The sequence below is a fragment of the Brachyhypopomus gauderio genome, chromosome 7, assembly GCF_052324685.1.
Source record: "Brachyhypopomus gauderio isolate BG-103 chromosome 7, BGAUD_0.2, whole genome shotgun sequence".
Classification (NCBI taxonomy): Eukaryota; Metazoa; Chordata; class Actinopteri; order Gymnotiformes; family Hypopomidae; genus Brachyhypopomus; species Brachyhypopomus gauderio.
Genome location: NC_135217.1, coordinates 21,338,589 through 21,363,274, shown reverse-complemented (window position 1 = coordinate 21,363,274; position 24,686 = coordinate 21,338,589). Strand labels below are relative to the sequence as shown.

The 24,686-nt window shown below is 44.4% G+C and overlaps 1 protein-coding gene across 1 annotated transcript in view; it reads left to right on the top strand.

Annotated features, from left to right (window-relative positions):
- The window catches only part of thsd7ab (thrombospondin, type I, domain containing 7Ab), a 70,042-nt gene that overhangs the window by 1,615 nt on the left and 43,741 nt on the right, over nucleotides 1–24,686 (top strand). The window contains exon 2 of the mRNA XM_077012551.1: nucleotides 23,504–24,356. Within this exon, the coding sequence (XP_076868666.1) occupies nucleotides 23,504–24,356 (853 nt within the window). The remainder of the gene's footprint in view (nucleotides 1–23,503; nucleotides 24,357–24,686) is intronic.

Genomic DNA, 24,686 nt, shown 5'->3' with positions numbered 1-24,686 from the left:
GAGCAGGTCGTTCGGCTCACGTGGGGGCGGGGCACAGGTGGCTCGGGATCAAGCGGCCCCTCATATAGCGGTGGAGCCGGAGCCGGATCCAGGGTCCTAGTGCCCAGACGGCTCGATGAGGTTATTGCACGTCTGAGAGTGCTCAGGGCGGTCGTGCCGCACAATGTGTTGTATGCATAATGAATCTGGCGGACAACCCCGCCTCAAACTGCAGGGAGTTGGTTCATCTCTCTTTTATTGCTTTCATGAAGGCACAATATATCTGCCATCTGCGGTTGATGGAGACGCTCAGAGAGGAGGGTCGTGGCCCCTGTTTTTTCTGACATACTTCAGACGGCGCTTGAAGACAATGGCATTCATAGTGAACTTTAGGGGCAAACGCAACACCTGTAGCAGACTGTGTGGATGTAGACCATGACTTATGAAAAGGCTAAGTGTTATTTACTCGAAAACAGTTGTCACACACATTCAAATGTCACAAATGCTGAAAAATGGAGGCGACATCGGTATTCTAACATTCAATTCTTTTTTCATTCAATCATTCAATTTTTGTCAACTTCCACCATTGGCCCATTCTTTCCCTTTCCTTACTGCATCTACCAGGGTCCCCACATATGAACTGCCCCAGAAACCAGCAGGGTCCTCCGTCCCATTTTAGGGGCAACAATTAAATCCCTCCCCCCAGACTCTCTCATCAACTCTTGCCCTGTTTCACCTCACCATCCTCATTCTCATTCTGTCTGCTCTGCCATCAGGGAAATATTCAGCAAATATTGAACACACAAGGATGCATGATCGATGCGGCCATCTGAGAAAGTGTTAAACTTCATGGTTACTCTGAGTCAAGATGTCAAGCTGAGTGATTTTTCATGGAAACTTCTGAAGGGTCATTCAAATGCTGGTGAATACTGCCCCGGAAATGCCACTGGTATACGGAGAACACTGACACAGCCATCGATCGATGTCACAAACAACACCAGTTTTAAACCTCTGTCCCTGACATAATGCACACAAATAGCTAATGAGAGCTCTCCCATCACGCTAACATTAACAAATTTATCATTTAGCCGCCTTCTGCTTCTCACACAAATTTCTCTTTAGAGAAACAAACACATTTTTAGCATATCTGTCTAAAACCCATAACTGGTGCTGGTGTTTTTCTTGGTGAATCTCTCTCTCTCTCTCTCTCTCTCTCTCTCTCTCTCTCTCTCTCTCTCTCTCTCTCTCTCTCTCTCTCTCTCTCTCTCTCCCAGTAGTATTTTTATCTACAGTGTTCATTCACTAGCGGAGGAGGTGGGTCAGAGGTCTATATATCTCTGTAGGGCTCTTCACAATGTCAATGCCGACTCCTTTGTAATGAATAAATGCAGACTGCGTTTGCACCTTGCATTCTTGCCTCTTCACAGACTCCTTAAGAAGTGCTTAGACTCAAAGCTTTCCCAAGGTAAAACCTACAAATGTCATTTGACCGTCCCTTACTCGCAAGCCTGCACTAACCCAGAAACATTAGCGTGGCTGCGTGTGCGCTCGACTGGTTGCTAGGTTGATTGTTGCTGGAAGCATCGCTTTTGCACCTCATCAGGTGTAGTCACCTGACCCTGATCCTCATGCCACAGCAAGCAGGGGACATACGGGAGCCAAGAGACGCTCTGTCCTCACACCACGTCTCCTCCGTCCTTAATGCGGAGACTGCGTGGAGTCTCCTATGCATCTTGATTGTGGTTGTGCAATAAGAGAAGCTCATGATCACCTTGCCTCTGTCTTCCACAGTCCTCGCCAGGGTAGCTGGGAGATGTAGTCCGATTTCTTTTGAGCACTAATGGCTGCCTAAGCACTTTGAAACGTGGTTATGTATGAAAGGTGCTATATAAATAAACTTGCCTTGCCTTCACATCTGCTACAGAGTGTCGGCCATTTTTCTTTCCTTATCTTTTTCATAACTGGAGAAGTTCAGTTCCTCTTTGCCTTAGCATGTAGACCTGGGACATTGGTCATGGCAGTGTGTTGCAATTACATGGTCCTATGTGACAGTGGCTTTGTTCATAAAGCTAAAACATAACAGACAGTAAAGAAAGAAAGTGGAAGCAATCAGGAGTACAAGCTTTATGCCACATGGACTAAGGTTAGCTAATCAATAGAAACCCTTCCCGGGGAACACTGCAACCCCGTTTTGAGCAATAGGAATAGAAATTCAGTGGAACAGTAAAAAATCAAACATTTTATATGTGTGCTGGGAGGACATGATAACATTTGTTTCAGATCTGCCAGTGTGTATTTGTGTCACTGGCCCTTTCAAATTGGTATTTCTGTGAAAGCATATTAATATCACTCTTTACAATATTCATTTTCACAATATCTGGAGGCAACTGAACTCTCTCTGGATATAATTGGTTGTCTACTACTTTAGACCGTTGGCAACATCCTTCAATTTTGAGACAGCTAATAAAAATGTTCATGGCTGTCTTGGAATTCATTATTGTTTTGGAGGTTTTCAATAGGCATTTTAATTTTTTAATTTGTAAAAATATTTCTTCTTTTATGGTTGCCTTAAGTACATTTCAAAGAGGAGAGCTTTGGTCAGTGTTTGAGGATAAATTAAAGGAATGCTAGTCACATGGCTTGCAAATTAACAGAGTTGTACAAGTGGGTCTTCAGATCCAGTTCTGTGTTGCATCATCACTGTACTTACCCCGTCCAAAATCCTATGCAGTAAAAAAACAGATACTCAAAATCTCCCTAAGAGCCAGATCTACAGTTTTTGGTGAATGCAAACATTTTATCCACTCTGAATTTGTCACAGGTACACCTTGCTCTACTGTCTGCTGCTGGAATCACCTGCAATCCCTAAAGGTGATGATGATTAGCACAGAATCATCTGCCTTTGGGAATGACACGGTATGCAAATGTCAATGAACTTCCATATTAAAGTCTATGATTTTTTAGCACTGGTAAATCACTAGAGATGCGAACATGGATTTTAGCACAGATTAAGTTTTCAGGTCATTACTTCACAGGGTTATCTCCTCCACCTATCAGACCCATTCTGTTGCTAAAGCTCTGGTAGCAGAGCCGGAGTGGCTAATCGGGAGATTCAGGAGGATTCCCGATGGGCCGGCTCATGTCAGTCTCTAGTTTGGGCCGATTGGGAGGGAAAAATAATTTTGGGCCGGATTTGCACATGAAACTCCCAGGCTGAAAAAGTGTCCCACTCCGGCCCTGTCTGGTAGTCTGAACACATGATTCTCCTTGAAAGTGTTCAGTGAGGTTCTGAACTCTTCTAGCTCAACGATAACACGCCATTACAATGTGAACGAAATCCATGAGTAAAATCCATTCTTGCTAGGGATGGTTGATGTCTTTCTCTGCTTTTCTTATCTCCTCTGGCACTGTAAGTGTTTAATCTTTCTTTTCATAGCCAAACTATTACCCCTATTCTGGCGCTATTGAAGGTCACAATATTAAATTACATTATCCAGTTTTTCACTACAAAACTAAGACAGTATAATATGTTAAAATCTCCTCATTATACAGGCATTTGAAAGACTGCTCCCTCACTCAGAAAGAGTTTTTTTTTATCTAAAGAACAGGGCTTACTCTAAGGCCAAGTCATTACTGATATTGCAGCACTGCATGGATTATAGATGATTTTTGATAGATGTTTATAATAAAATAAGAGTATTGGCCAATTATTTCTTATTCAAGATTTAGACAGCTGCAATCATATTTGTATGGCTTCAAAATTGTTCAATCTTGTTATAGTGCTATTTTAATGCATCGTTGTTCAAATGACGAGTGTGTACACTTCAGTCTTAGTCTCAGGTAAAATCAGATCTTCTTCAAAACCGGGCAGACTTTGTGGGGCAGACGTTGTGGGGCAGATGTTGTGGGGCAGATGATGGGTGCATGTTTTAAGACCTCAGCTCACTTCAGTCCTACCTGTCCCAGTAGTAGAAATTCCAGCACTGCTATCCACCCAGGCCGAGTGGTTTTGAAAAGGATTGTGTAGGTACAAACCCAGTGAAACAAGCCCAGATTCATTCAAAATGTCTCATTCTCATGTCCTGTGAGATACATGACACCACTTTCAGTGGCCCGAGAGGAATGCAATCTGAGAGCTGTGACATTTATTAGTTGGTGAATCCTGCTTCAGTTCCTGTAGGTAATAACGTTGTGTGAAGGGCTAAAGGGGTTTGTGCTTGTACAGTTTCTTCCCTGTGATTCATGGGTTCTGGGTGATATGCATAGGAAGCCTAGAATTTGACATAAAGTGTCATTTGCCTGATATTTGTTGTAGCTGTTCATAGCTATTAGATCCAATACAATGGGTCTGTCCCAAAACCTAGAGAGCTGTCCACATAGACAGCGTTTTATGTCATACTGTGCGTGCTTCCGACACATAGGTTGTCCCAATTCTCAGATACCTTAAATACGCTGCCTACTGAGATACCTTTGAATGGTTCCTCGGCCACTAAGACATTCCCATGATTGAATGCAAGCACACCTTTTGTTCCTAGAGAGGTCCATTTATGTACGTTACTCGAATTCTCTCTGCTGTTTCTAGAATAATGTAGAATAACATCTAGAATAAAATGTGTTTCTTAATATAAACCCACACAGCATTTATTTTACATTTTAGGTTAGTTTGTGACCAAACTAAGTATTATACACTGATGGATTAGCATTTATGATCTAACTAGAGCATCTCCATAATCTGCTTTATGTGGATGTATTCTGGTTAGAAATGCTGCCTACTTAAACATCTGCCTACGGAAACAATGCCTACTTGGACAGCTCACTTTTTGGCACGGACGCAATGGTGGGTGGTTGGATCACTTGTGCTGTACTTGTACTATACAGCATTTAAAAGTGATTCTGTTATCTGCCATCTCTTTTAGTCAAAGACCAATGGCTAGTCTGACTAGAGCATTGCTTTGGATCTTGGAGACCGAATTCACATCAGTAAGAGTACATTTTGAACTCAGGGAATAGATGACCGTGTTTGCTTCTGTAGAGCAAACAGGAAATGTTAATTTTGCCATTTGGGTGCTGGAGACTGTTAATGATAATGGCTCCTGAGGTGATTGAAACGTCGTCCCAAGGCTTGAATGTTGGGTTCTACCAGAACAGTGTCCCAGTAGCCTTAAACATGTTGGGGCCTCTAATGTCAGTGTCAGCTGGGCTGCAGGTGATCGTGTTCGACAGGCTCCTGGGTTAGTCAGGCATGCCCCCCTCCCCCCAGGACTCAGACAGTGGACATAATCTTTTTCTCTTTCTTCCTCGTTCTCTGTTTCTAGAGATATTTCTTCCTATTGCCATCTCCGCATTCTCTCTCTCAGGTCCTCATTTGCATTCGCTCTGCCTCTATCTTTGTGTCTTAATTAACCCTGCTGTCTACTCATCCTGTAGTCCACGCAACGGCCCGTCCTTCTTTCAACAAGCCTCCCATTCCTCCACAGTACTACGCAATTCTGACAAAGCTTTGTTTTGGCTGAGACTCCGATAATATTAGTTACAATCAAACCGCTTTATATGTAGCCGCGCGCTCTGAGAAAGGATGACGACCAGAGCCGACATTCACGCTCCTGCCGACGGGAGGCCACGTCCTTGGTGTGCTCGGCGGAAACATTCACGAGCCATTACATTCCTTCAACCGATCGGGCTGGAAGCTCTCGCCTTTCCTGACAGCTGGCCTAATTCCAGGGGCCAAAATCATGAAAGCGACGCAAGTGCCAGTGCAGGCCTTTATCCACCCGCCACTCCTCCCGTAGCCATCTGGCCCAGAGCGATCACACGACCCCTTCACCCAGTGGCCGAGCTGTGTCACTCTTCATATTCACACCTTACTGCTCACAGCACAAGGGGCCTGTGCGGTGGCCTCAAGAGCTAGCGCAACTTCATTTCCATTACTGCACCAATTATAGCTCACCCCAGGCAGCTGACACAAGCCCACACCAAGCAGGCCTTTTCTTTCATTATTGTGCCACTTGTTCACATCTTCTCCCTGCATGCTTCTGGTCAGAACTGATGTTCGCTCTGTATTCATTTAAATAATGCAGTAATCCCATCACATCTCAGATCGCTTTGATGTTGCAGATTGGTCGATATTCCTGATGCTTATTATATGGCCATGTAGCGTAGCAAAGCACATCCCCTTTTAGTGTAGCAAAGTGCTTGTATTAAACAGTGTGTGGATAACACATTAATCTCCAATCACACCATAATTAGATCAACAACAAAGGAGCACTTCACAGTTCATACTAGCACTGATTCTTAGCTAACAGGGAATGGCAGAAGGCCCAGTTAGCATGGTCTTATTTGCATAATTACCTTCATAATAAGATGAAGCGTTAACTTGCCCCCTCAACCATTTTTATTTACTATTTGAACAACTTTTGCATTTTCTCTGTAAGACAAAACATGCCTAACTTTATTCAGAATGCCCAACTCTCCACCTCTACTTTCCAAAGGTATGTAGATGTCCAGTAGGGGGACGGTTGGGGGGGGGGGGGGGGGGGGTCTCCTTATACCTCTGAGTCCCACATTGTCTTTCCGCTTCCTGTCCCGCCTGGATCATGTGGACATTTCTGTCCCAAGTGAACACACAATATGTTTGCAACCTGGCTTTAATGGAGATTGGAGACCCCCCCAAGGTGAGGGGATAGGATTTACTTTGCCGTCATAGCTGTCAGTCATGGTACAAACCTCTTTACGCCATGGTGACAGCAGTAGTCATGGCAACGGCAGTGTGACGACCACGTTACATTAAGCATTGCATCGTTAGGAGCTTTCTTTGCTCTGTTCTCCCTCTGTCTGTCTGTCTGTCTGTCTGTCTCTCTATCCCCCTCTACTTCTCATGCAGCCTTTGTCCAGACGCCTGCGTTTGAACTGCCTGCGTTTCATACGAGGGCGCATTAGTCTGTTCACAGTTTCCATATGCGTGGGAAGTGCTGTGTTATGCAGAAATTGCTGTAAACTCAGATTCAAATGATCTCTGTACCTCCCCACTTTTTCCATGACAACAGCAAACATGCTGTAGCACATACGTTGTGTGTGTGTTTGTGTGTGTGTGTGATGTGTATTTAGGTCAGTTGTCACTGGTTCTTCTTATCCTTCTGATGAACCACGGAGGGTGTAGATGTACCCCATCACCTCCACCACGCCCTCTGTTGTAGCTCTCATTCTGGCTTGATGTGATATGATTTGATGTGATACCTCCCCAGTGATGGAGGTGTCTGCTAGTAGAACAAAGTGTATATTAATGTCATTAAAATCATCTCGCCCTCATTATGTGGCTTTAATGCTCTGGCTTATCTCACTTTGAAAGCATGAAAGAGAGAGTCTGTGAAAGTGTGGTGTGTGTGTGTGTGTGTGTGTGTGTGTGTGTGTGTGTGTGTGTGTGTGTGTGTGTGTGTGTGTGTGTGTGTGTGCATGTGTGTGTGCACGTGCACATGCCTGGGCATGCTTATGTGTGCCTACGTGCTTATGTGAATGGAACTGTTTGTGTTCATGTATGTGTGTGTGTGTGTGTGTGTGTGTGTGTGTGTGTGTGTGTGTGTGTGTGTGTGTGTGTGTGCACGTGTTTGTGTACTTGTGCTTTTTCTCTTTTTTTCTGATGTACCACATGCATGTTCGTGAGCGTGCGGATGTATCTGTGCATATGTTGGTTCGTTGGGGTGGTCCAGCTGGTATTTACAAGCTCACAGACTGTGGAGGAAATGCACCCCCCCCCCCCCCCCCCCCGTGTCCCTGCACCTCCAGTCGTGCTCCCATTGACACAAACGGACCATCGTTATGAAAGAGAGAACAGCTCATTCCTTAGCACTGCGCTGACATCCCAGCTTTGTAGAAGGGCTCCTCCTCTGAAGCTTCATGACACCAGAGAAGAGGATGGAGAACGCGTTGCTCCTTCCTAACACTGTAAATAGATTCTGCAGGAAGCAAGGGGGGGGGGGGGGTTGAAGGAATATATTATTTCATCAGCCAGAGCTGTCACCACAACTTGTGATTGATTAAGTCAGATGACACTTCTTTATTAAATTCAGTCTTGTGCTACACTGTGGTTCAAAACTGATTAGTCGCGAACAGGGCAAGAGGGTATTTATAGTTATCATTGGGATGTTGGGGAGGGGGGGTGTCAAGAAAATGGCTACCAATGTCAATTTCTTCATTAAAATCTCTCTGTAATTCTATCTTTAATGCTCCTCAGAGGACCGACAAAAGCCTCATCTTATGTTGATTGCTATCATATATTACTAATAAATAGCACTGCGGACAAGAAGGAACCAACAGGGGGAAAAAATGACTGAAGCTTCTCCTAAACTACCCCCCAATGCTCTTCAAATTTTCTTCCATCTCTGCCAAGAGTCAGTCTGCGTCTGATCCAGAGGAAATGCGGCCTTTGGAGCCAGGACTTCCTGTTGAGTCTTTTTGATCCTCCTCCTAGCGGGGAGGTCTTTTTGAACGCAGCTCTTTGGGTTTCAATCATGAGACCTCTCCGAGCTGAGGCCAGTTTCCAGCATCAGGACACCCTTTGGAGATAAACGCCTCAGTCCGCCAATTCAGACAATTTCACTGCTCTGCAATCATTTACTAATAGATGGGCCATACATGGCTGTGACTGCTACTTAAGAAATGTGAAGAGATTTACAATCTCTTGTTTTTGGCTGTTGTTTGTTGCCTGTGTATGTGTTTTGGTTGTAGTCATGTCAGGAAACCACTACTGCATGACAGAAATGACACTGGTGGCTTAAAAAGAAGCCTGTCAGTGATAAGTCAGCTTGTTTAGTATGACTTCATTGGCATAATGTTAGCTGGACCGTAACAGTCCTCTTCAGTATTGCGGGCATTTCTGAGTGAAGTACTCATTACACGGATTGATAAATTATTAAATTATGTATTCGAAGCTTCAGTCAGGAGACATAGACAGATGGAACTATGAGAGCTGGGTGCTTTGACTCAAGCCCCCATTTGATTACAGCTAATCCAAATGGAAAGGATTCGGCACACACACTCTCTCTGTCTCTTAACCCCGCCCACCAGTCCCCCCCCCCCCCACACACACACTCTCTCTGTCTCTTAACCCTGCCCACCAGTCGTCCCCCTCCCCACACACACACACACACACACACTCTAATGTGATGTGATTAAATCTAAAATGGTGGCTAGGTCCAGATGTCACAGGAGGGCTGAAGGAGTCGAGAGGTCTCCTTTTGCTGAGATGAATCTCTACTCGTCTGATGCTGTGGGTCATCGATTCTCTCTCTCCCTCCTCTTCTTCCTGTCATTTAGTGGTCCAGCTCCGATTATCCCACAACATGGCAGCTTACTTTCAGTTCGGGAAATGGAGAATTATAGCTTCTTCAGCCTTAGGGGCTATTGGAAACCTTAGATCTCTAGGTACTGAAGACCTGTCTGTGTTTTCCAGACTGGATGTGTAAGCCTAAATTAAAGTTTAAAGAGTTATTTTCATGCCAAAGGAGGCTTAGATCAAAACACAATTGTTTATATAAGCCAGCAGAGCTCTAACCATCTGACACGATCAGTTTCGTTTTTTACTTTTCAACATAAACAAAGAAACAAAGCAAAGAGTGTCTGTGTGAGATAATTGGGCATGTTATCATGCACCTCGGATCCCCTCACTGTGCCATTTCTGAGGCAGTCTGACAGAGTTCTGGAATCAAAGGTGTGTGTGTGTGTGTGTGTGTGTGTGTGTGTGTGTGTGTGTGTGTGTGTGTGTGTGTGTGTGTGTGTACACACTTGTTTACCTTGGCCTTCTGCAGATGCAGGGCCGTGACATGGTAGCTGGAACTGGATGGTCTCATGCTGTGGTCTCAGATAAGTGGCTGTGTAATCTCTGAGGGTAGTTGCATTTACACACTGCACCATGATGCTCTTCCCTGCAGGTGGTGGGAACTGGCTGACAGACCTGTCTGGAAACTTTGGAGATGTTTTCACAACTCGAGATTTGCTCAATTAGACAGCTATCCAACAGGAGTGAATATTTTGCCAGTTTTCCTAACCACTTTGCTTCTTTGCCTTTCGGGTTAAATTAACCATCTCGTGAATTTCTGGTACTATATTTGGAAGGTTTGCCAGAGTGAGAGTACTGATTTATAATCAGCTCACCTCTTCAGTTTCATCTTATTCATTATGATATGAAAGGTAAGAACTGATCTCTGATGAGCCGTCTCATTCCTGGAAGTCTTATAAAGATGGCTCCAGGAGATTAGAAGGTAAGTTGTACCAGAGAACTAAGACCATTAGTATATCAGAGTCATAGCCCCAGGACTTTACTGGCGTGGTAATGCATGGTACAGTGAGCAGATGTGCATCCGTTTAGGTAATTGCAAAATGATTAATGAGACTCCTTCTGATGTAATAATCCCATTATTGAACCCAAGATTCATTTTGGTGCCTTAACAGGTGGGGAGGAACAACTAAAGCTTTGTTATTCACTGTGCTAAATGCTATGTTTAATGAACACAATAAATAATCCAATATTGAGCAATTCAGTATATAAAATGCAGGTTTAGTTTATCATGTCTGTTTAATAGTACTTTATTATCGCTTGAGAGGTCCACATTAATCATTCGACTAAACTGTACTGTACAAGGCTTGAATATACATCTTTTGAAGGCCAGCAAATATATCTCATTCTTGTCCATGCATTGTCCAACTTAAGAGGCTGATATAGATCTCTTATTCATCACTAGGCTAATATCCACAACTTCTTGTTGGATGTTTTATGACAGTACCGGGTGTAGCTAGTATATGCTAAGTATTTTTATTAGGTACACACACTATATAGATGTACCTTCTAGGCTGCCATACATTTTATAGCCAATTCTAAGATTCATTGTAGCACTATTGCACGTGGTCATGTGATTCACTGCCCTAGAGTCCTCTAACCTCTGTATGTTGGGTTTATTGGTCTTTTTCTCACTGTAAATGCTATCATGGGCAAAGCATGTGGAGACAAAAAAGAATCTCTAACAAAAACATAACTAACACAAATACAAGAAAATCAGGTTTGACTAAGGAGAAGCATAATGACATGATACGCTCCATGTAGTGTGACGCATACAAAAACACAGTTAAACACAAGAGAAGCGTAAACATTAGCCTAATACTGCAACCTTCTCAGGGAGGTACAATTTATCTATATGTAAATGTTGCTTATTCATACATATTAGTGCATTAACTAATGGATTTATGCATTATGTATTATTAACACACACACACACACACACACAAAACTATGTAAAAAGAAGACATTACTGTCAGTCTGAGCACATAGAAGTGACCTAAAAGCATGGAGAGCTCTTGGATAAAGTAGATATACCTTGCAGACACTTGTTTAAATTGTGTAATGGCGTTCCTGTAATACTGAATGAAGTTGAAGCTTAACTCTAGCAGAATTGTTGCAAACTAAGCCAACCTGTGCTATTTTACAACCGGGTGACTGAGCTTCATTTTCAAATGGAAGAAAAATAAAAACAACTGAATATGTAATCATATGGCTTAAACAATTATTAATGTGAGTCATGTTTAAAACATGGTGCCAAAGCGTAAGGTTTGTGTGTGGCCCAGAAGCATCTCCTGAATGACAGCCAGAACCGAAGACCGGTCCATCTGGCCTATTAACAGAGACAGAGGGAGAGCAAAGAGAAGACGATCATGTAGGTGAGAGAGGGGAGGACTGTGAACACACACACACACACACACACACACACACACACAAACACACACACACACACACACACACACACACATGCTCCTGATCTCAGTATCTTATCTAAGCAATCTCTGCAGAAAAAGCCTATTTTTATCTGTCCTGCTTATCAGACACTGTTTTTTTCCTGTCATGTACTTCAATTTAATTTCTGAAAAGCTCTTTGAAGATAAGGAACACATTTTCCTTTTTTTCCCTTTTGTGTTATGTACATCATTTTTATGGTCTCTCTGGAATTAATTATTTGTGCCATTTTATTCGTAAAGCAAGCTTTGTTCAGTGTGAAGACACGAAGGTGAAACTATCATCTGCAAAAATTACTGGTGATCTTTAACCATTTTTATCACGATGAAATCACACAGGTTCATCTCAAACTTAAATGAGCTCGTAACTCTGACACAACATTACATTCCTGCCTTTGTCCTCCCGGTTCGTGTATGTTGGCACGTCCTCACCCAGAACACTGGGAATGTATCACTGATTTCTGAATTATTCATTGTTTTCATTCCTGCCTGCCCAGAGCTTGAGTGTTTGGGTTGATTATATCACTGTCCACTGTCTCTGCTGTCTCTGCTCCAGTCCTGGGGGTCCTGGGGGGAGGGTATTTGTTTCACAGTGCACAAAGAATACAGTATGGCACTCAAATAAGATGTCCAATAATTACAAGCTGTCACGCTCCTGTAGTGCAACTTCCCTAACACACACATACACGCATGCACATCCTTTTCAGGGACAGTTGGGTTCACCTGGCCTGCTTTTGACCAACAGCAACTGCAGACCTGGTGCACGTGCTCAACGCGCCCTCCGTCGTAGAGCTAGTCCTATAACAACAGGGTAGCGCTGGCCTGCATCTCCCAGCGCTAGCACTCACATGAAGGGCACGTCCAGAACTGGCCTCCGTGAGAATTCAGGCCTTGTCAGGGTGGAATGTCTGAGGGACAGAAGGGAAAAGGAATCTCTCCACTAGACACCATTACTGCTTCTCAGTGAGAGAGAAAGAAATAGAGAATTTTTAAAAAGCTTGGGAAACAGCTCCATATCTTTCCCAGATCTCAAATGAGCTCTTCAGTCTCTGATTACTCCCAAAGGTCACCCCTTGCTCTAGATTATTAAGGCGGAGTGATAATAGTGTGTATTTAGTGTATGTAATAATCTTTGGGAGCTGTGTGGCCAGTTCGATCTCCGGTTTCCTCAGGCTCCTGTGCTTCTTAATGTGAGGCAGTATAGAGGATTCTGCGTGCAGCAGAGCTAGTGGATTAGAACGAGCCCTATCAACTGTTCTTTTTGAGCAATTATGCCATTGTGATCAGTTTTCGGTTTACTACACAGCGAGGGGTGAAATTGAATGTGTGGTTGGCGGTGTTGTCAAGACAACACCTGGAAAACAAGAGTGGTGGTTGAGGAGACCCTGGTTGTTCTGAAATGTCATGTCATCTCCACGTTAAATATCACTCGGCAGACGATGCGAAGTGTCAGCGGATCAGAGAACGTAGTGACCCCAGGCCGTGCTGGCCTGTTTTAATTGGGCGTGATCGGGCTCTCTGTACACAACCCATGTTTCTCATCTTCCCACACTAACGGCATATGAGGCTGGGATGAAATTACTTGTGTGGGTCTTCTGGGTGAGTTCTCTGCATCTTCATCCTTACATCCCTACAATGCTTTCCATAATATACGATCTCTGTAGCAATGCTGCACACTCTGGGTATCTGTCTGAACAAAATCCCCCTGCCGATTTGTTCCTGAGCTTCATGTAGGTAGCTCGATTAAAAGAGATCATCAAAAATAATCAAAGAGAAATGCTAAGAGTCTAACAAAAAAACTAGGGCAATGTGTGCTACAAATACAGTGTACAAAGGTAGGCAGCAGTGACACAATGGGTTCAGCAACAACAAAGTTGAACAACATCTGGTGGAAAGTGCTACTCATGGTGTGATGTAGTAAGAGTGGGGATGGAGACCAGCGATTTGACTCTTCTATTAAGAAGTGCAGCAGGCACCCAGCCCAATGGACACACACACACACACACACACACACACACACACCTTGTATAAGGCAAGAGGCATCCCCATCCAGTGCTCTGCGTCTCTCCTCGCGAGCGCGTTGCCGACGCCTGGAGCGTGCGTACTCCTAGCTAAGTTCCGCCGCGTCTACACGCCTCCAGCCCTCCTGCACTTTGACTTTATTTTTGTACTTCGTGTCGTGCCAGCTCCTCACTGAGCTTTCCGTTGTTGTGTTGTGACTGGGAATAAAGGAAGTCCGGCCACACACACCTGTGTCTCGTTCCCTCCCTGCTTCCGTCACATTAGCATTCCTTACCAGACACGAGAACTTCTGAAGCCTTTAATGAAAGTGACGAAAACGAAACCGATCATAAACATGCACTTAGCAGAACAAAAGAAGCCAACTCAACATTAATCGGAAACCGTTTTTTTTTTTTTTTTTTTGCATAGATTAACCTTACAGGCTTACAGCTTCTGTTAATGGATAATAAGAAATTGGCTTTCATTACCGGAGCAACTGAAACGCCACACAGTGTAGGTCATCTTATATGGAAGTGTGACCCTCTCTATCTTGCTTACAGTTGACAATATATTTTTAAGTCTTCCTTTAAATTTCTCTATATAGACATCGTTTATAACAACAAGCTTACAAACGACTTTGCAAAAAGAGCGTTCACCACAAAAGTATACAAAAGAGCATAACACAAATAATGAAGGGTGTGTTACCCATATTCTCTATAGCATAATGTTCCCCTTTAGAGTGAGTGTTGGTATGAATGTTCTGTCTACCATGACTGGGATGGGTTAGATAAAATGGAGTTGTCTTCTTCGCACTCCTTAAAGGTTTCAGTCTTTGCGTTTGTACCTCCATTCTGTGTGCTTTTGCAGTCTTTCAAAATGGCTGCCCTTTTACAAATAACAGCTCAAGGAGGGCTGATGACACAGTTTCTGGTGAGTCAGTGAGTTCTGGCTGTAACCTCTGTTCCTGTTTCCCCAGGCACAGTTTCCTTGTTTGACACATGGTATCATAATTTTTGTGTCTGTTCTTCCTGAAACTGCAAAAGAATTTTGCATAAAGATTTGTCTAGTTAAAGGCCTGGGTTATCAGAACTACACTAATGCCAGTTCCAAATACATAAAACACTAATAGTATATGCTCTGTCCAAACCTCAGACCATCTTTATTGTACTGGTTATTCTGTGGACTGTTCTAACGTCATGTACTATCAAATAAGATAACATTTTCATAGCTTCAAAAGTATTATACCAATAGTTACATAAATATAGATATTTTTATACAAAAATATTCTGGGTTAAAGGTTTGTCATAGAGAGCCATCAAGAATATAACCTTGTTTCCCCTTACTGCACTGGTAGACCTATATTTGCTTTATGTTACAGTAATTTGAGAGTAAAATATCAGGATCCAGCCATGTGTGCCCAATTTTAAAATTGCATTCCATTCAGTAGTATACTCTAAATATTCAAAAGCAGAATAGAGAAGGGCTTGATGGAACAAAAACAGAATTAATGTAATTTGTGCCTCTAACCTTCAAAAACAGCTGGTTTCACAGCCTATAACTGAGACAGCTCATCACATCATCACAACAAACACTCCTCTTTCATGAATAGAGACAGCAAGACCAAAGTAGTTTAAAAAAGTGATGACAATGATTAATAGTGATTGTGATATAATAAAGATAACAAACCAGCATTCTTTTTATATTCAGTTAGTAGATATTTAAAAAGAACAAACTTCTATAAAAGTCCATGTATGACCTTTCTCTATAAGAGCTGGGGAAACCTACTGGCAGTGGTGTTGTGAAATTTGTGTTTTGCCCAGTAGGATCATCACAAAGCCATTTAATGTGTGTGTGTGTGTGTGTGTGTGTGGTGGGTGTGCCATCATGTACACAGATGGGATGTTCCTTCTTGTGTACAATCAAGAGACTACCATGTAAAGGTTACTCAGCATGTTTCCATCTTAGTTACATCATCAGGTCACGTCATTAAAACAACTGAATATTTTATCCAATCCCAGAGTGTCTGCTGACTCACAGTACTCTGTCAACACTGCCCAGAAGACACGGGCACTTCTTAACACTAGAACCCAGAACTGCACAAAAACCTTAAAGTCATATTTTTTCACTGATTTCACATTTCCATTTGTCCATTTCCACTTATCAATTTTCTCAGCTAGGTTCCCACCAGAAAGCAAAGGAACCTTGCAACCATCTAAATTAGCCTAGGAGTAGAGCTCCAATACCCACCTGGAATTGTGCTCAATGAGTAGCCAAATCCATAAGTGGTCTCATGGTCCCCCAGCGATTAAGAACAACTCCATCTTATGCGGATTAAATCCGAGTCGTTTAAACTACCTGGGTTAAGGGAGCTTAAAGGTGGGAATGCTGGCTACATTTACTTGACATACCCAGTTATCATGCCTTTACAGGGGAGCCTTACATCTCATGGAACCCGGAAGAAAGTGGAGGTCGTTTTCTCAGGAGAGTGAACAAGAGATTGCGGCGGGAGGGACAATATGACCCCCATTATCTTAACGTATAAATAAAGCCCTCGGCCCCTGATCAATTAGTGGGCATGAAAAGCGTCGGTAACGTGAGGACTTTAGTGTTTTCTCACGATCCACTGGTGCGCTGTTAGATTGAAGAATGAAACACTCTAGGTTGAATATGGAATCTGATCAGTGTGGTGAGTATTGAGGAGGCAGAAGATGGCGCTGATATGTTTGTGCCGTTTATCTCAATAATGGTGCTTGTGTGATAACGCGGCTCTCCACCCTGGAGCTCTTTTGAAATCTATTCATCATACAGAGGTTTTCTTGCTAGCCATAACATTTTCTTTAGTAGCACTGCTTATTAACGTAGAAAATATGTTAATTGATAATGTATATATATCACTTGTTTCTTTCTTTAATTTTCAGTGCTTCAGTGCATATACAGGAAACTCTGAAATATGGACAATGAAATAATCGTGGGGAAAAACATAAAGAGATTGCGTAGACAGTTGCTTGTTAAATTCACATGCCAGGGAATGCTAGGAAGTCCATTCATGCTATTTTACATGTTTGTGAACTGAACTATTCAAGACTGGAACTGTGTGTTTGGAGGCATCCGATAGATCCGTCTGATATTTTTAGCAAACCGTAAGGGATTGCTGTTACATTCCCTAGGAAACATCTTGGTAATTAAAAAATTGCCATCATTCAGATGCAGTAATGAATCCTTCCAGCTCTGCCATGGTGGAACTGGATTTCTAGAAACAGTATTTTATATGTTTTCTTAGAGCAAATACAAAGCTACAAGAGGTCTGCACTGATTGATGAGTATAGATTAGATCAGCACTTACAACCATTCTTGAAGGGCTTGGTTTATGAATTTAGATTAACCCCAACTTCATGTTAATGTAGGTCTGTAGGCCTGTTGATCTAACTAGACAGCAGATCATTTTCAGTGTTACACAGAAATTGTCATAAACACAGTAATGCCTCTCTACCATTAAATGTGTGAAAATAACTACTACCTTGGTACAGTATTCTTAAATCTCATATAGATTATATTCTCCTTAATGATAATTGAAAGTTTCTGAATATTGCAATGATGTAGCTTTCTTGTTCTGGGGCTTAAATCAAATGAACTGAGTCCCACATATTATATTTCTTCATAGTGCTTTCCTTTACAACCTTTACTCAATGGGCTCCTTTCAAGGGCAAATTAACCCCAAATTAGTTATTTTAGATAAAATTTTATTGCAAGAAAATGTCATTGCACAGGACCAGGGATTGTTGGCCTTAACCGATATAACAGCTCAAGATCACCAAGAATTATTTGCTAAACCATTACTTTATTTCATACAAAATATTCTAATAAAATTATATCATTACTGCATAATGTATACTAAAATGAACCCTTAAATATGAATAAATGCCCTTTTTATTGAACTAAATTATACAGAACTTATGCAAAATTGCTTCCAATTTTCATATCCTCATTAGCATTTCTAGTATGCAGTTCCCATATGTTCATTTTTGGAAGAATTATGGTATTTTAAATAATGGAAGAATTCGATGATGAAATCGCAGCTGTCTTATGTTTGGCTCAGTTAACGTAGTCTCTTTAAAACAATGAAAAAATATAGATTTTGTGTGTAATCTAATTTTAATGCATGTATGTAATGCAGTTTACTCTTAGGAGAATATGCATTAGACGCTGTCCCAAATGTATGTGAGGTTCCAGATGAAGCTGTTTGAGGCTACAGGGAAGATCTGCTGAGGTCTCTTTGTTTGTGTGGAGAATCAGTAGGGACACAGTATTATGTGCAGGGATCCAGTGAGATATACTGTGACATTTTGTACACACACACACACACACACACACACACACACACACACAAGTGACTGTTTATTTATTTATCTGTTTGTGCAGTTATGACTGATTATTTCTATTGGGCTGACAAATATGGATACTCCGTCTTGGTTTCTACAGCCAAAAAATGTGTAATGACTCATAATGATTTGTTATAACATTAGTGTTCTCCCTTACTTCCTACATAATTTAAAATAATTCTGTATATTGAAATCACAAATCAGTTCACTCTCTGAGAAAAGCCAGCGCTTACTCATATGTGGACTGTGTGAGCTTTTCACCCTTGCACGATTTCACACTTCTGCTCAAAACAACCATGAGCACAAAGTGAAGCGTAAATCTCAGACCCAACGGATCTCATCCTGTCCAAGCAGAGCAGCAGGTGCTTATTGTTTAGGAGAAATTGCCCGAAAACAAGCAGACCTCAGTCCCAAACACAACCACGTGGTCCCGACAGGTGAAAACCTTTGTCTCTGTGACTCAACAAAGTCTGGTGTAAATTACCACCAACATTATTAAAATAAGTGTCCATGTGGGAGTAGTTGGACTTCAGAATTGAGGTTTTTAGTGTGTACATAGAAATGTGTACATACAAATGCAGCCTTCTCTACTGACTAGCGTGGGTCTCGGCTTGAACGAGGTGTGGTCATGTGACTGGCTCACCCCTCCGCCTAGCTGGGTGTAGCAGCAGCTGGGGGTGCACGTGTTCCTGCCAGCGAGGGCCCCTGCCGCCCCTCAACTCCCATGATCCCCCCCCTCAGAGACGCATTCATGCATTAATACTTTCTGTGGTACCGGAGGCACTGTCACATGCTGTGATTTCTCATTGCGTTTATCCATTGAGGACAAAACAGCAGGAAAACATCCCAGTGTTTACCCCTGGAACGCATCGTGCTCGAGTAGCCTAGCGCCATTATGCCTTTCTGGTGTTCTTCCAGCTGTGCATTAAAACTGTTTTTTTTATTTATTATTCCTTCTTCAGCCAGTAGGGTGATGACACATACCAGGTGATGCCGAGAAACGCTCTGTAAGATAGACTGTGTGTTCCTGAAGCTCCTCACTCTGGTTCCTCCGTATTGATTAGTGCCTTTAGGAGCAAAAGAAACTTTGATGTTTGGTTGCATCTATTATAGAAATATGTTCTTCAGTTCATCAAAGACCAAAACTGTATCTGTGGCTCTTCTGCATAGCTGTGTTGATCACAACACTAATTACATTTGTCCTAGCTTCGTGTGGTCTGTAGAGGTGTCCTCCAACATCAGGCCCATCAGAGTGAAGGCGTGAGTATCATCAGTGCTGATTAACAGGACAGTGACCTTTAACCCTCGGCATAAGTGCGAGAGGCTTGTCTCGGACCGGCTGTAATGCGCACGTGTTTGACGGCCTGTATCACAGGATGTTCCAGTACACAGAGGTGTGGGGTCGAGCCACTCAAGTTATGGCAGCAGACATGTAAAACCAGGGCAGTGTGATTCTCAATGTGCTTCTCATGACCTTCTGAAATGTCGGAACGGTTGCATTCTGGAGTATTCTGTGTTAGCAGAGGTCACATGCTGCACAGGACAGTGTGATTAGTCAAGGAAGTGTGTTTCGCTCTGTTGTCAAAATCACCCCATTTATGGAGAAATGATTACTATGTTGTAAAAAACTTCTTTTTATAGTAAGAACTTTTTATAGATGCAACAAGACATCAATAAAATATTATATATTATGGTTTAATTAAGGCCACGCGCGTTTGAAGCAGTGTGTTCAAAGGCTGAGGCCTCCAGACAGACTTTTCGAATATCATCCCCGAATGCTAAGAAGCTTTAACGTGGCTCCTGACTGTAGCACGCACTGCCTGAGGATCTCACACCTCCTTCTGCTTCTCATTTTAAAGTAGGGCAGGAAGTTAATAAATGTTTATATCTCATTTAGACGTTCTCAAAGCACACTGAAAGGTGTTTTTGGAAACCTGTTTGTGTTTTGGTGAAAACATTTTACAGTGATTTTTATTTATTATTTTGCGGATGAGAGATTTATGCCCTTCATATTGTCTGTGCTATTTGTAAGGTGCCACATAATGTGCTGTATCAAAATTGATTTGTATAACTTCTGACAGATACATTTTGATGGTGTTATTTTGAAATATTTTAGGCATGTTGGCTTCATTTTTAGGTAATGGATATGGGAGGATGATTAAATAAATAGTGGAGACTGACTATATATGCACAGACACTATTACCATTGGCCACTGGATAGTTGGCACTGGTCAAAGTGTGTAGGGGCAGTGGTCTAGGGGCAGTTGTCTAGGGGCAGCAGTGTAGGGGCAGCTGTGTAGAGGCAGCTGTGTAGGGGCAGCTCTCTAATACTCTTCCCTCTGAAGCCCAGCAAGGTGCAGCTGCTGAGTGTTGGCAGACATCGGGCCGCCCTCCTGCTGAACAGTGCCCGAGAGAATTGGGTCCACTCTCCCGTAACACCCTCTGACTGACAGTCTTCACTACCGACCCGACAGCACAGTCCGTCCCCGGGGTGGACAGGAGTTCGCTGAGCGGTCAGTCTGGATCACCTCTTAGCTGTGGCAGGACCACCACCACACTGTACAGGCTGCTCCCCAGCCAGTCAGTTCGCAGCAGGAATCCCGCTGTTGTCACCCCCCAACCACCACCGGACTGATCCCGCGGCTCGGCAGAAGGCTGGCCAAGGGCGGCACGGTTGGGTCCAGAGTGGCGAACTAATGTCATTACCAAGAATTTTCACAACATTGCTTCAGTCGTACTTATGTGGGTATTAGCACTCACGCCAGCTGAGCACAGCACCCCCGTAAGCAGCTGTCTCTCGATACGCAGAACGCAAACATACAGCATAACTGCAGAAGAGTCTGGCAGCCCTTCTGTGGCCCTAATCAGTGTGGTCTCATGAGACGTGCTGTCACACAGCCCCTCTCACTGTCTGCCTGTGTCTGTGGGAAACTTGTGTACTCCATAAGCCAAAGGAAAAAAAATCGGCAGAAAAGACGGGGGGGAAAAAAAAAGGAGACAGTAATGCTGACTTCAGAGCAGCGGCGCACGGCTTCGCATTTCCATCCTGGATTATTGCAGGAGGGAGGTTTGCACTCTCGACTGCACCTTTTCTCTCCGTTTTTTTTTTCTTCAGATGGCTGGTTTCTGTTTCTTTGATAATCACCGTCTGACACCCCTCCACTGACACGGCACCAGAGAGCGCAGACTTGAAAACGAAATCCCACTGTTGTTAGTGGTAAGATTTAGTGAGGCTCGCATTCGCGGTGGATTGCCACGGGGAAGATTAGCGGCGAGAAGCGGCCTCCTTTTCCACTGCTTCTCCTTCACTTATCTGCACCCTCCCCCCCCTTCCAAACTAATTTTTTGAAGCTATAAAACCCCCAACAGTGCAGTCCCAAATGTGAAGGACGGGACGAAGTACCCCTCCGAATTTCAGCCCGATGCCTCACCGTCTGGACTGTTAGATCTCCCACATAACTCCTGATGCGCTGTGGATTTAAGAGCCTTCAGACCAGGTGCTTCGGTGAGGAAAACCGCGCTTCGTAAAATTCTGATTCTTAAAGACTAAATTCTGGCTGCTTCTAGTGCAGTAGTTATTACCCTCCATAGCATACGCAGGTCTGCATAAGAGGAAATGTGCTGGTGTAATTGAAATTTTGACCTGCCAGCCATAAGGCTTGTGAAAGCCTGGTCCTCATAAAATCCTTACACAGGATGTCCGTCAGTGGGGATGATCCGTAGTGGGGCTCATCCATGGTGGGGTTGATCCACGGTGGCCAGCAGGGCACACTCTGTGATACCACACCAACACCCCCTCATCCCAGTCACCTGGCCCACATCTACACACAAATGAAATCAATGTGCAATAGACAGTCAGGGAACAGCCTGTGGGTGGGGTAGATGTATGTGAGATGATGTTGTCCAATTATTTCTTGTAGTTATTCTTCATTAGTTCTGGCCTGCAGATCCCCGCGCTAGCACACCACATGCTCTTGAATCGTACTGAGCCGAACACTTTGACTAACGACGCCTTTCATTCCCGTGCTTGTCGGACACGGCCACCTCTGGTGAGCCGTTTGGTGCGTTCCTGCCGTTCGCGTTTGCTGTGTAGAAAGCGACGTCCTACTGCGAACGAGACCTCACTCTCAATGTGGCTCCCCTCCCATCACCTAATTACGGAAATAGTTTAAAAAAAGAAATAATTCAGCAAATTGTGTCAGAGGCGGAGGCCTCGTTAAGGATCGCCCGTGATCTTGATGGCGCCGTGAGCTGAAGGCAGGACACCGGAGTGGCGCGGCGGTGAATCGGCCGGCGTAGCGCGGCAGTGGCCGAACACAGTCCTGTCTGCTAATGGGAGCTGGACCGCAGGCCCCGGCTTGATCTGACTAGATTAGCCAACGCGGACCGTGGTGATGTGGTGCACCTGCTGATTCATCAGGGGACATTCTTAAGCTCTTCCCTCCACTGGTTCAAAACCCTGTTCTAGTTCCCTCAGACGCATTTGGACCTGTGCAGATATGTTCAAAGGCCCAGAAACCCGCTGTTTGGATGAAAAAATCAGCATGCTCACTGTCACAGACCAGCAATCTTTAGCAATTAGGCTGCATCTTAGCAATTAGGCCGCTTTGAAACACTGTGAACCGCAGGACGGGGCCGTGCTTCTTCAGCCCTTTTCCTGTTCTGTGTTTGCTGTACAGCAGTGTTAGAAAGCCTTAGTTAAAGCGTAACTTAATTAAAACTTCTTTGAGTGCTTTACTCAGTCAGCATTCTGGATGGCAAAGGACGTAACAGGAGCTCTTGTGAAAAAAGCACGTTCAGTTTGATTTGATTAACAAAGCTGTGAGAGGAACCAGCAAGGTGCAAAACATCTCAGGCCCTTCCACTCCACACAGCTGCAGGTTGGGGGTGGCCAGACTTTTAACTCTTGTAACTACACGTCTTTGTTAGTGTTACATTGCAGTAACAATGTGGTTACTGGTAATTCAGAATAGCTAGTGAATAATATACCTGAAGTTTCATAACTGAACAGTAAGCCTGGAGTTTAATTGTTTAGATTTAAACTTTAAGTTAGTTTGAAACTGCTGTAGACTGAATTTTCATGCATCTTACTTATAAATTTAACTTGTCAGACATGAACTAATAGCACATTCTGTGACATGAACATCTCACATATAATGGGACATTCAGTCTTCAGTTATAGCAACAATTACAGCTGAAAAGTCTGCTTACCTGCATTGAATGAACCTGTCTGGTTTCTGTGTCCTGATAATCACTGTTATAAACCTTATATGTTATGTTGTTTTTCTAAATGTAAAGATTTAGAATGTATGCGTGCTGTGTGTACTGCACTCTCACGGTCCTGTTCTGTGCCCTCTCCTGATCTTCAGGCCCATGGGGGAGGTGCATGGGCAGCGAGTGTGGCCCGGGGGGAAGTCAGAGCCGGGCGGTGTGGTGCGCCCATGTGGAGGGCTGGACCACGCTGCCCACCAACTGCCTCCAGGTGACACGCCCCGCCAACCAGCAGAGCTGTTTCCGTGTGTGTGACTGGCACCGGGAGCTGTATGACTGGCGCCTGGGCACCTGGGGTCAGTGCATGCCCGTGGCTCCGCGCTCGGACGGCGGGCACCCAGCGGGCACTTGTTTGCAGGCCGAGGAGGGCATCCAGACACGGGATGTGCGGTGTGCCCTGAGGGCGGACGGCTCCCCCGCCCCAGACGCCATCTGCGAGTACTTTGAGCCGCAGCCTCTGGTAGAACAGGCTTGCCTGATCCCGTGCCCCCGGGACTGCGTGGTGTCCTGCTTCAGCCCCTGGACCGCCTGCTCCAAGACCTGTGGCCTGGGCCTTCAGAACCGCGCGCGCTCCGTACTGGCGCCCCCGCGATTCGGAGGCCTGCCGTGCCCCAACCTCACCGAGTTCCGCACGTGCTCGCTGCGGACCTGCGACAGCAGAGAGGCCCCGTTCAGCCTGCGCCTGGGCGCCTGGGGGGCATGTGCCACGCCCCCCCCACCCTCCCCCGCCACCCTCGCCCAGCCCCCGAGCCGCCCCGCCCGCCAGGCCCGGCGCCGGAAGGGCAAAGGTCAGGACGGCGGCCGGGACCCGGAGACGCGAGAGCTGATCAAGAGCAAAAGGAACCGCAACCGGCTGAACCGTCAGGAGAGCGACCTGTGGAATCTGGAGGTGGGGGTCCAGGAACGGCAGGTGGCCTGCGTGCACCGCAACGGCAGCACTGTGACGCTAAGGTGAGCAAGGGACCGGCATCACACTTCAATTACCATCCCTGGGCTTTTTGTTTTATTCCCCTCGTCTACTCCGAATGTTCGGCACAATTTAACAAGCTCATCATGAGGCACGGAAGCCTCCCCAGTGAGCAATTTATTTAGCTCCGCCTTCCAGTCTAGCGGAGCCGAGGGCACGGCGAGGGCTCCGTGGCTGTATACTGGAGAGCTTGTTTTCACCCCTCTGTCTGGGGGATGATAGGCAGGGGACAATTGCACCACACTCTCCGCTTCCCTCTTCCATCTCTTCCTGCCAAGCTGTCAGAGTAAAGGAGCACTCCCTCTTCCTGTGTG